General features: G+C 40.4%; 1 protein-coding gene across 2 annotated transcripts; it reads right to left on the bottom strand.

Annotated features, from left to right (window-relative positions):
- Positions 1–1,131: 1,131 nt before the first annotated feature.
- On the bottom strand, positions 1,132–12,184 carry ZFAND1 (zinc finger AN1-type containing 1). 2 transcript variants are annotated; one of them, XM_060243576.1, is made up of 8 exons: positions 12,079–12,184; positions 9,316–9,358; positions 7,705–7,744; positions 5,498–5,625; positions 5,319–5,410; positions 4,666–4,787; positions 3,035–3,190; positions 1,132–2,945 (listed from the first exon to the last, which is right to left on the bottom strand). In XM_060243576.1, the coding sequence occupies exons 1-8, from the start codon at positions 12,131–12,133 to the stop codon at positions 2,775–2,777; spliced, it is 807 nt and encodes a 268-aa protein (XP_060099559.1). In that variant the 5' UTR covers positions 12,134–12,184; the 3' UTR covers positions 1,132–2,774. The 2 variants fall into 2 exon arrangements, with proteins under 2 accessions (XP_060099559.1, XP_060099560.1); XM_060243577.1 differs by lacking the exon at positions 12,079–12,184 and adding an exon at positions 11,865–12,071.
- Between the last annotated feature and the right edge of the window lie 1,192 nt (positions 12,185–13,376).

The raw sequence follows: 13,376 nt of genomic DNA, 5'->3' as shown, positions 1-13,376 counted from the left end.
CAGAATTTGAGTCCAGTGGCACCTTTAAGACCAAGAAACTTTAATTCTGGGTAGAAACTGATGAAATACTCAAGAGTATAAGCTTTTTTGAGCAGGAACATGGTTCTTGCAGACTTGGTGTCAGGGGTGTGGCCCAATGTGCAAATGAGTCCCTGCTGGGCTTTTTCTAAAAAAAGCCGTGTGAAACAATGCTGGCATCAGGGGGTGTGACGTAATATGTAACGGAGTTCCTACTGGGCTTTTTCTACCAAAAAAGCCTTGTTCAGAAATAAACTTTCATCTTAAAGGTGCCACTGGACTCAAACTTTTCTCTTTAAAAAGATGGTTGCACAGTTGTACTTAAACACACTATTTACATCTGTTTAAATCCCTCGCCTTTTGAGCCGGAGGGACCCTTGAAATTCTGACACTGGATGGTGTGCACAAGAAAAAATTGCTGCCACAAAATCTCAGGTAGTGGGGCTATGTGTAACTAAAAGTAACCAACATTTCAGACAGAAGCTCCATTTTCAAATGAACATATTGTTTAAAAATATTTTCTTGCATACATCTTATCTACAGTCATACTGTACTATGACATGCTATGCTTGGCAGCTGCTACCAAAGCATAATTTTAAAAATCTGCAGCCAATCATCTCCAATAACCAATCAGAAGCCCTACTGGGCAAAAGTCCCAGATGGCCCCATCCCATGTCCTGAAACACTTGGTGGGCATCATGGCACCCTTGGGTACTACGCTGGGGAACTCTGAGCTGAAAGGGAAAGATGGACTATAACAATATTTAGAGAGATTCAATTTCCCTGCTGCAACATCAAAAGTTAGGCTTCGATTGTTGATAGGTATGCTCATTTACCCTATAGCAAGGATCAAGCTAAATCCCCAAAGGACTCCCATTATTTTGTCCATATAGTGAAAATAAACATGAGAGCGATTAAGCCCCAAGTACTTGCTTACTCTTTATTCTTCCCTGCATGGGACTGAGTCATTCCAGTATTCATAGAGATAGGTTATGTGTTTGTCTTGAATGCCATGGTTTCATTGTAAATGCTTCAAAATTGTATCTATTTATCAGGTTGATCTAAGTTTCGGTGCCAAACATTTAAACATGTAAACAAATAGCCCCATCAGTCTTTTCTATCCATAGCCAAAATTACAACTATGTACTTTATTTCAAACCAAAGATAGCTGGTGCTCTGATATCAAAGAACTCAATAGTTCTAGCAGCATGTGGTTATACTGTGCATTGTACTGAAATACAATTCTGCATGTTCCAGAAGTTTGCAACTGAAATAATTGACAAAGATATTGTAAAATGCAAAGCTTTCCTGGATATATAGTTTGTGGGGGGTTTTCCTCCAGTGGCTTTCCAGATTTCATGAGCATTTGTGGAGTTCCCCAAATCATCTGGCTGTCAGCTATGTGGAATAGGATGCTGGACAAGATGAAGTTTTTAGTCTAATACAGAACAGTGGTCTTTCAGTTCTTGCATCATGAATGTAGAGCAGATGCCAAAAACACTATCAAACTAATGATAACAAACACAAAACTCCAAATGCTGTTCTGATATAAAATTTAAGTACTGCAATCGTGAACCAAGTACCAGTTCAAAACCCCAGTCTCCCTTAAAGCTTGTCCTTAAAACAAAAATGCCTATGGTCAACAAGCTTATGTTAATCAGCTTTCCTTCTGTAGGTAATTCCATAAAATCAGGGTCACAACAGAAAATTCTCTGCTGCATACTGTAACAGACACTGCATACTGCATTGGCAGAAAGTTTTCATACACCAACTTTGTTATGCAAGGCATGTGCTTGCAAACACTTGGTGGGCATAAAAACAGTTTTTACAACTTCCATTCTTCCTATTAGCTCTGAGAAACAACTAGCTTTGAAGTAAGAGGATGGAATGAAAGAACATGTGCTCCCTCTCAACCTCCATCTTGTGATACAGTGAAGTGCTTCAGAGGCTGTGCACATGGTGCTATGCCTAGTGATCAGGAGGACAGCACAGGAGCAGTAGATGTAAGGTGGTGAAGACAAAGTGTCTTTGTATCACCACATATTTCCTTGTTTGATTACATCATCTTAGTTTCTGAGTAAATTTTCAGTCACCAAGATCTGTGTTAAGAAAATGCCAAGGTCTTCTGCAACACAGACAAAAGAAATCATGGTGACAACAAAGTGTAACCTTTTCACAAACTAACTTGTACCTGCACATTTCACCATCTCACATTCTAGAAGTTTCTCTAAACACCAGCTTCTCTGTAGAGTTAAGAATCGAAGTAATGTTTGGATGCTTTTCCCATAAGCTCATCAGAAGCTAGCTTCTGCATTTATGGTGAATTGTGTGTGCTAATGAGGCAGCACAGATCACCCGTGGGGTTTTCAGAGCATCCGATGTCAACTTTGGTGAGGGGAGCTTTGACTCTTGAAAGCTTATAATCCGAAAATCTTGGTTCATTTCTAAGGTGATACTGGGCTTGAATCTAGCTTTTCTAGTGCAGACCAATACAGCTGCCCTGATTGTCAAATCAGACTTAATACTTTTCAATGGAGACAGTTCACGCTTTAGGTCAAGAAGCATCAAGGGACAAATATGTGCAAGTTATTCAGATCCTTGTCCTGTAGAATGGAGTAAGCTATATTCTAATATGTCTGCTTCTAAAACCGATTCCTGTCAATAAACCACCTCCCCTTATGCCACACAGCTTTAAACAGTCCAAGAACCTTGTTTTGTACTGAATCTGATTATTACATATCAAGAGCTCCTTGTAATTATTCTATATATGAATTTGTATCTTCTAAAAACTGAGCTTCATTATCAAGATATTCCAAGATAACATTTCCACCATTATAGAGTGGGCATTCTTTGTTGCTTATCCAAGATGCCAAGGTATGGTCCAAAGGCATAGCTTCTCGAGATGCTGGGTGGCAAAGTCTTAATTTCTGAAAAATTAAAAAGAAATCCTGGCATTACTGCATTATAAATCAAATAAAAATACAGGATATGGGAAGATGCTTCAGTTGTGAGTTACCTTGGCAGTGCTTTTGTTGTTGTCATTTTTAAGGTTTGCTAAGGAAGCTGCTGAATCAATTACTTTACCAATGCTCCATTTACTACAAAAGAACATGGGCTTGCTTTTCTCCTTGTCTCCTTTTGGTAAAAATACTTGGAAGTAGATTCTCTCAGTCTACAACAGAAAAAATCCAAATACACAATTTTAAAATAAGGGTTTCTAGTCACACAGGCATGACAAAAGACTCAACATCTATTAGAGTTTATCTGGAAGCTGGCTGTTCTGTCTGCACAAATTACAACTTTACACCTTGTACACATTCTGCTTTGAAATAAAGAGGCCTCATTACAAAAGAAATGTTTGAAAATATAAATATGGAGACATGGTTTTAATACTCTCCTTTGCATATGCTGTCAATGATCCCTTAAAGTTTCCTCTTTCCCCCCTGCTCCTTTATCTAGAAAGCAACTCCCTCCCTATCCTCCCTACAGCAACTCTAGACTGGATACAGCTAACAAATGCGCTTCCCTCTGGCACAAACTTTTCTCTGGGAAATTCCTCTACTACTGGAATAGATCTGTGGGACCCAATTCCGTGTTTTCTTTCATTTCAGTTCCACTTTCAAGATAGTTTTTAAAACACATCTTATTAAGAGACAGGAACACAGCCATTTTAACATAGATTAAGATGGACAGAAACTACTGTCCTGCAGTGTCACAATAGGCAATCTTATATTTAAGAGAACTCATATTTAAGAACCCCCTAAATTTGAAAGAAGGCAGTTCACATGCTACATTAGAGAGATTCAGTTACCTCTCCCAACTCATTCCTCCATTCACTTGTAAAGGAATGAGAATGATGAGTAAGCCTTAAGGCCCAAGACAATTGCAATGATCTGAAGTAAAAAGAAATAACTTGCATGCTGCATTTCAGTGTCTAGACGCATTATTATGCTCACAATGAGGCTTAGAAAGTGAAAAACTCATTCAAGTACTAAACTGAAATAAACGAAGAACAAACATGTAAGACCTATGGAGGATCTTGCAATCCTAATTGTCAGAATCTAGGCAAACCTCATGCTTTGCCATGGATGTGGAACCCCGTTTTGAGTGGAGTTATTCATTACTAAAGATGGAGTTCCTACTAGTTAAGATGGAATCCTCATCTGCTCAGCCCAGTTTGCACAAAGGACAGGAAAAAAACAATACAATTATAAAAGATTTATAGAATAAAGATCTACGGAAAAAGATATTTCTTTAAAATGCCAATGGAAAACAATATTCCTACTGATCAGCAATAGTAATGAGGGGCAATTAAGTCTGTATTAGGCTGCAGGAAATGAAAGCAGGGCTTTTTTTGTAGCAGGAACTCCTTTGCATATTAGGACACACACCCCTGATGTAGCCAATTCTCCAAGAGCTTACAGGGCTCTTCTTACAGGGCCTACTGTAAGCTCCAGGGGGATTGGCTACATCAGGGGTGTGTGGCCTAATATGCAAAGGAGTTCCTGCTACAAAAAAAGCCCTGGTTACCGAAATGATTAAAGCTGTAATCTCACACAAGCTAATCATGCACACCGCTTTGCTTGAATTAAAAATGGCAGGAGGGAAAATCCCAAATGTGGTTGGAATGAAGCAATCATGACTTACCAGTGGCAAGGACTTATCCCCACATGCATGCATTTTTAGTTTCATTAGGGACACTTTTGCTGCTGTTTCAGCATTCTTGGCTCCTCTGCATCTTTTCATCACTGTGGTTTCTTTCTTGGAATCTAAGATACATTGCATTAACCCATTTGAACAAGAATTACATTTCCCCCTTATTTTGAGAATGATACACCAGTGCTTAATGAATGGCATACCAAAAGAACACACAGCCTCCATTAGCTTGCATACACAGAACACAACTTTTTTATTTGACCTCTGACCACTGTGTGCCTGCCGTTATTCTTTATACCCAAGATAGACTACACAGCACCAAATCTGAAATGATAAGACATCTGGGCCAGCTCAGATGCATGAGAAGAGTCATCTTTTTTCTAAGGGACTTTTCAAGACAATGGTTTCTTACAAGTACACAATTGTTAGTCAATTGTTATATAGAATCCAGAAGTTTCTGCACTGTGTTTTCTAAGCACTGAAACTGTTAACATTTTGTCAGTGGGGAAATACAGTTTGTGACATGATTTTTCCTTTCCCCTTGTACAAATTAATCATAATAGACTCAAAAGTGCATCAATATTCTGTTCTACTGCCTAGCTCCAAAAGGTATTCTGTAGAAAACAGTATTTTACTATACTTGCCTACAATATTTTTAACAAGTTGTTGGGTGATAGCCATGCGAGGCTTTGGGGTTTCCAGTTTCTCACATTGATGATCTGACTGATGACGGTGCCTGTGAATGATAATAGTTGAGGAAACATTCACTAGCCAACCAGAAGGGTAATGCAAGGACAGAGTAACAGTTCATTCTTTTGCTCACCTTAAGCAAAACTGTTTTTCACAAAATGAGCATAATACTGGTACAAGTTCTTTCCCATCACAACCTCTGTATGAGCACAAAAAAGATTTGTGATGATCTGGTTTCACTTCCTCACTTTTCAGATTTACCTAAACCAATTTAAAAAAAATGACATAAGAACATATCATACAGAAATGACTTATTTATAAGAAAAGATTAAAAGAAAAGATTTAAAAGATGTGTGGCTAACACACACCCTTGTTTAATTCCTTTACAAATTGGTATTTTTTCAGTTAGGAGTCCTATAGAAGAGAATTTTACCTGGAAATTTGCATTTGTATGTAAATTCTTTAATAGATTTAACAGATGGGGATCTATATTAAGAGCCTTTAGTTTATTCCATAGTTTGTATCTGTCCACAGAGTCCAATGCACTCTTCAGATCTATAAAAGCTACACAGAGCTTCCCCTTTCTTGTATTCATGTATTTGTCAGCCAGAAAAGCCAATGTGACACAATGATCAATAGTAGATTTTTTTTGGGGGGAAAAACGTATTTGCTCTAGGCCAATATTGTTTTCCGAATGTATCCAAACTGTCAGCCGACGTTCAAAATGTTTTGCATATAGTTTGCCCATAATAGATAATAAACTAATGGGACAAAAATTCTCAGGAAGATTTAAATTACCTTTTTTATAGATGGGAACAATTATGAAGTTAAGCCAGGAATTTGCGACAGTTCCGTAATGGTCAGTTAATGTAAATAAGTTGGCCAAAGGTTCAGACCACCAGACTGCAATTTTTAAAAAAAATCTCAGCAGGGAGACCGTCAGGACCTGGTGCTTTGCCAACTTTTAAACCATCAATTAATTCAATGATTTCCTCAGGTTCAACAGGAGGCCAAACAGGAAGATCAGAAAATACAGAAGCATCTATAATGGTAGAGGGGACGACTGTTGGCTAGGATGAATGCATTTCCCTCCAATGTTCTCTATGGGAGAGTTCTTCAAGTCCCCTTTAGTGAGAGACATTGTCTATGCGGATCAAGTTCGCCGGATTCCATCCAGCATATTTTATTGAACTGCCAACTGTATACTGATCTCCGGAAGGTTCTGTTAGATAGTCTTTCCGTACTGTCCTACATTCAAGAAAATAGAATTGATTGCCGATATCAGAAAAGCTGTTGCAAAATTCTTGGCTGAAATTGTTAAAAATTATTCTAAGGTTTTATTGTGATCTTAGTTTAGCCTTTTATGCTTTGAACAGACATATCTGATTGTTGTTTGGTTGACAAGTCTCTGTATATATCTTTTCATTATGCCAATAAAGGTATGATTGAATTGGATTGGATTGGACTTATTTATAAATATGCACTGCAGGTCAACTAAAATCTACAGTTTCTGAAATGGTGGCTCAATCCTGGCATTTTCTTCAATGATACATTCACCCAATTTATATAGCTCTTTCTGAATAAAAAATACCCCAAGAGTATTTCCCATATGTGACTTGTTCCCAAGAATATTTCCCATGTGTGACTTTACCCATGAGAGATGTGTAAAGTAATATATCTTCTTAACAGTAATATTAGCAAAACTAAAACAGAAAAGAAGCAATTAACTTATGAATGCTGAAGCCAGAATAAATTTTTATAGTCTCAGGCAGAATAATAAATGGATACTTGTAAAAGGAAAGGATACTTGTAAAAAAACATAAGACAGTTTGAAGTAAAAATAAATAACACTACATAAAACAACAGAAAGCAGAGTGGGACATATAAATCCATTTTCCAGTACAAATTAACAGTGAAGCACCACATTTCAAGACATGGCTCTTGCATGCAAACCTGTTACTTTTAAAATGGACATGATTCCCCTTGAGTTCAAGACTGTGTAAAGAAAGCTCAGTGAAGAAAGGCAACTGGCTGCACAGTTCCACCATAAATTGGAAGATTATTTGGGCCACTATGATGACAGAAATAATTTCAGGCAGCTTCCATAAACAGCCCTATTAATACTGAATGTTCTCTACAGGATCCCAATACATGGGCCAGTTCGTTGTGGGGTGGTGACAGTGGTTTATACATGAGATAAGTAGATGTGTTTTCAACCAAAGTTTGTAAAGTATTATGGAGTAAAAGGAACTAAACTCACAAATGGAATAAAAGGAACTAAACTTCCCATGAACCAGAGATGTTATATGCTACAATTAAATAAGAATTACACACACTCACCTCAGAGCAACCATGAGCAGACCGGCTTCTGTGCTGAAGACTTAAGAGTTACATAACAAAGTATCATGTGACATGAAAGAACATGGGAACACACCTATCGAGAATATTTTTATCCTGTTCTTCCTCCAATAACCTCAGAGCAGAGATTATCCTTTACAAATTTTATCCACAGAAAAAACTACAATATGGGACTTATCCAAAGCCACATTGTTTTAGTGAAGAATGGGAGTTTTAAACTATGTCTTCCTGATCCTAGTGCAACACTCTGATCTGGATTGCCAAACCTGTTGAGTCTTTGATCACATTTGGAATTTTAAGAGACAGTAAGTAGCAGGATCAACCAGAAAGCAACTTTCATGGGAGGTTGGCTGAAACACAAAATGGCTGCTGTGGAGAAGCCAGTCACAACATATTGAATGGTTCTTATGGTGGGGGCAGCTGTTTCCAAATAGGTGTTTCTTGTAGACTCAAGGCACCTTCTGGATCTTCTGAAGCACTTTTTATTCCAATCAAGCAGAGGAAAGCCGCAGCTTGCTCTTTGCTTTGAGGGAGAAGCAAGTGGGTACCACAAAAACCATGGTGCCCATAGGTTTCATATTGGGAATTGATGCTCTAACCACTATAGCACACAGAAACTACTGGGAGAGACTTGGCTCTTTTTCAATGAAGTTGTGCTAATTGGTATACCCCACTCCCCAAAAATGCTTATTTGCTGTATTTTCCCATTCCAAATATTTTCTCTGTTGGTTGCCTCTCCAACACCCCTTCAGCCACCTCTGCCAGTTTGGTGTAGTGGTTAAGTGTGCGGACTCTTATCTGGGAGAACCGGGTTTGATTCTCCACTCCTCCACTTGCACCTGCTAGCATGGCCTTGGGTCAGCCATAGCTCTGGCAGAGGTTGTCCTTGAAAGGGCAGCTGCTGGGAGAGCCCTCTCCAGCCCCACCCACCTCACAGGGTGTCTGTTGTGGGGGAGGAAGGTAAAGGAGATTGTCAGCCGCTCTGAGACTCTTCGGAGTGGAGGGCGGGATATAAATCCAATATCTTCTTCATCTTCTTCTTCACTCACTGGTTTTAAATTCCTCAGGGCTGTGATAGCATTTTAAGCTACAGAATAAAGTTGGAGTCTAGTAGCAGCTTTAAGACCAACAAAGTTTTATTCAAGGTATAAGCTTCACCTTGAATAAATTTTTGTTGGTCTTAAAGGTGCTACTGGATTTTATTTTGTTGCTTTAGAGCAGGGAGGTCAAACTGTGGCTCTTTCACACATATTGTCTGGCTCTCAAAGTGTGTGTTGACTGGCTTGTCTCTTTAAATCATTTCTCCAAGCCAGCTGGTGACTTGCAGAATGCACTTAAAGTTAAAGTTGCTTTCTTTCCACCTCCCCCTCTTCCCCTGTCTTCCTTCATTCCTTCCAGTTCTGAAACATCTCACATTCATGTTTTGTGGCTCTCAAACATCTGACATTTATTCTATGTGGCTCTTACATTAAGCAAGTTTGACCACCCCTGCTTCAGACCAACACAGCTACCCACCTGGCTCTGTTTCAAGCTATATTACTATTAAGCTCCAAGAAAATTGACCACCATTCATAAACACTAATTGCTTCATACCAGAAAACTTGAGAGCAGCCATCACATACAAAAGGTAGAAAATCTGAAATGAAAAAGACGGCAGTTTTTAGTTGTTTGTATCAGTGTACATTTCAAGAGGCCATATCACAACACTTCCAAAACCTAGGTGGAAACATTATGGCTCATTTTTGACTAGCTAGGTGCTGCTAATCACACAGAGCAGCTTTAGGCCACGATCTAGTGTGGTTAATGCTAACTTTGGTGTTGGATTGTAGCCATAATAGTTACGTATATCTTTCAGTGAGGCCTTATTTACTACATCTACAATGAAGCAAGACCATCAATCCCTGCTGCCAACTCTTACTGATATAATTTGCCAAATGCTTCTTTCATCTTTGTCAATACATTTCTACAGTTGCAACAAAAGTCTCAGCTTTCAGCTATCATTTGGTTCTCAAAGAAATTCCTGCCCCCTCATTTCTGAAGAAGGTGCTGATTCTTACCCACCTTCATGATTTTTGAACAATACAATATATGCAGCTTTACTGCACAGTAAGTCCCACTGATTCAGTTAATCTTACAAGAAAACACAAGTTTGTACAGTGTATGCAAAGGTGGGCTGAAAAAATGTCTGTTATAGGAAGGAGGGGATTATATGAGGTGTTCTGTATGTGTTAGATCTTAATCTATAAATTGCCTTCGGCTGTGGGGAAAATGGGGTATAAATATCTCAATAAGTTTATGGAACGCACCCTGAAAGTAATGCTAACAAAGGTTTTCCTATACAGTCTGATACTGTATACTGTATTCAGTCTGATACGGAATACTGTGCCTTATTACTCTTGGAAGATTTTTTGTCACTTCCCCTTCTAAGGGAGACCCCCAGGCCCAGGAAGTCCACCTATGAGTAGAGTTTCAAAGCTCACAAGAGACTATTGTAAAAAGCAGAGTGGGAAGGTACTTTTCCATCAGCACACACTCCACTCTGTAAGCACAAACTGTCACTTAATGAGTAAGACCTAAGATTGCAAAAATGGCAACACAACAAACTCCATTTTTCAAAGTTAACATTTTTTAAAAATAGTTAAAATCAAAGAACCATGTTCCTGTGATAGTAACAGCAATCCATCCAACAGATTTAATACCAGCATCCAACACTGGTTATTGTTAGAGCTGGTCTCTCCCTGCCAACATTCATAAATACATAACACAGGGAAAGATAAGAGACTTGACATTTAAGAGAATATGGAACAATGAATTAACTAACAATGAATGAACAGCTAACAGAAAAATAGGCTCACACTCCAGATTAGATTTTCTTTGAGTCCCCTGGATATTTGGTTTTCTGACCATGAGCATAGGGTCATGTGTATTGTTCAGATCAAAGGGAAACATGCATTGTAACTGCTGCATACATCATTAGCTTTGATATAACCTTGCAAAAATTAGCTCCTTGTGGTCTGAGGGTTAAATAGCAGAACTGTGAACAGTGCAACTTGGCAGAAACTGATTCTTAACCCTGGAACCTCTCAGTAATGGTACACAGTGGAAGAGAGCTTCTGCATCCATTTGCCTAGGGCTAGGCTGTGCCGGATATCAGAAAGTTTCTATCAACTCTGCGCTTACACTGTCCTTCCTCCTATGATATCAAGGTAGTGCAGCATGTTCTTCCCAGTTCCTCACAACCCGTAAGGAAGGTTATCCCAACAGCAGGTAAATAGCAATTTGAACCTGGGTCCCCCCCCAAACTAGTCTGGCCCTGTACACCAAAACTTTCATGACCTAAGTCGCTGAAGTAATTACAAAATAGAATGCCTGTACAATGTGTCTTTCACTCACCACTGATCTACTCTAGCCTACTGTACCCTGGTTTAAAGAAGAACTGCAGAGCATCTAATTTTAATCTTAGAAATTAAGCATCTCTTATTACTAAACGTGGCGCAGTGGTAAAGCTGTAGTACTGCAATCCTAAACTCTGCTCACGACCTGAGTTCGATCCCCGGCGGAAGCTGGGTTTTCAGGTAGCCGGCTCGAGGATGACTCAGCCTTCCATCCTTCCGAGGTCGGTAAAAAAAGTACCCAGCTTGCTGGGGGGAAAGCGTAGATGACTGGGAAGGCAATGGCAAACCACCCCGTAAAAAGTCTGCCCTGAAAACGTTGTGAAAACAACGTCACCCCAGAGTCGGAAACGACTGGTGCTTGCACAGGGGACCTTTCCTTTCCTATTACTAAGCAAAACCACCATATGCTCCTGCAAACGTGACCAAGCAGCCATGAGTTCTGACGTCACGCGTCTCTCGCCTTTCCATGTTAGTCACCGGATAATTGCCTCCAGTTACGACGAAAACCGGGACAAACAAGACTAGAGGAACTAAGCAATGGCTAGCAGTCAAAATCCACGCCCAGTTCCTCAGAAGCCGCGCTCTTGAATGCATAGTCTCCTCCTGTTTTGGAATCAGTCATAAAGTTTTTAAAAGATCTAGGAGTTAAAAAGGCATTTCTTTCGGGTTCCCATTTGCCAACACACATGCAGGGTCGATACCTCAAACCAAACAGAACGTCACTGTGTCCCCAAATCTCTACAATACCGCGTTTTGCGCCTTCACGTTGACAGCCCCGCATTCAAAAGAGAACCGGAAGGTCTGTGGTTACCGAACGACTACAAGCACTTGGGAACTGCCGAGAGGCACGACCCCTTTTCTCAAGCGTTTCGACTTTCCGCTTCTGTTTAACACTTTTTTTTTTCAATTGCCCTGCTCTTTCTCTCGCATGTCTCCGGTCCGTGTCTCCGAACCATCTTACCCAGCTGCTGGCAGTGTTTTAGCGCGCAGTGCTGCCCAATCTCCAATTCCGCCATGTTTGCATAATGCGCAGGCGCGCATCGCTGTTTCCGATCTTCCGGATCGGGTATGCTGGAACGTTGGAAGACGGCATGCAGGAAGGGTGTCAAACAGGCACTCCGGGGGCCGAATCAGACCCTCCGAGGGCTGCTATCAATCTCCCCAGCAACTGGCTGTCATCTTCTCCCTCTTTCTTGCTTCTTTCTGCATAAGGGCTTGCTTTGCAAGGCTTGCTCAGTGGCACAGGAAGTACAGAGCAAAGTCTCTATTTTCTCCATTGGCTGGGGCTCCTCCCTTGGGGGGGGAGGGAGAGGGAGAGCTTGCTTTGCCAGTCTCTCTCAATCGCACAACAAAGCCAAGCCAGTCTTCCTTCTATTTGCTGAAGCTTCCCCATCCTGGCCCCCTGGGAAAGGAAGGAAAGAGCTAGAGCTCCCTTTGCCCAGTTCCCTGGATCCCATGGGAGAGATACAAAGAAAGCAACTTTAAGTCCAACAAGTGCTAAGGTTTTAAGCATGTTTTAATTTTTTTAAAAAAACTTTCATTGTGTTTGTTTGTGTCCTTTATAAAGTTTATATATCTCTGCTACCTAATCTTACATTGGTACACATACAGCCCGGCCCGACATGGCTCTGCCCAACAAGGTCTCATTTATGTCAGATCTAGCCCTTATAACAAATGAGTTCGACACCCCTGGCATAAAGCATGGATTTATCCTGTGGGCTGCAGTTTCGAGTCATTTCAAGAGGTGGGGCTTGGGCACTCAGACTTTGAGAAAAGTTGTGCAATGGAATGGGCTGTCCTAGTCTCCTGTTTTATCATGCCCAGCTTTCCTTTTGTATGCAATGAATGCCTGATTTTAGGCAATTTTACTTCCTTTGAATTAGCAGGCCTTCTCGATCAGGGGTCCCCAACGTGGTGTCCACTAACAATCTTCCTGGTGCCTTTCAAGTGCTTTTAGAAAGTGGGTGGCACCAGGTGATGCTTTTTGCCCCTGGAAATTTGCTTGGTTGGGCAGATTAAACAAAAAACATTGTTTTTGGCAGTAGCTGCCACTACAACACAAGGGTCCTTACTGTGTGATTGGAGGAAAGTTACAACAACCTTTTTTGTGTTTGGCTCTGCTTCCTTCCTGCAGCAGCTATTTCATGGCTGCACCCACCACACTTTGTCAGAGTTCCAAAAGTGCCCACAGGCTCAAAAAGGTTGGGGAGGACTCTAGGTGAATATGCTCAGGACTGCAGCTCTAATATGAATGAATGC

The sequence above is a fragment of the Heteronotia binoei genome, chromosome 7 (assembly GCF_032191835.1).
Source record: "Heteronotia binoei isolate CCM8104 ecotype False Entrance Well chromosome 7, APGP_CSIRO_Hbin_v1, whole genome shotgun sequence".
NCBI lineage: Eukaryota > Metazoa > Chordata > Lepidosauria > Squamata > Gekkonidae > Heteronotia > Heteronotia binoei.
Note: the sequence above shows the minus strand (reverse complement) of the source record. Positions and strands in the feature narration are given on the sequence as shown.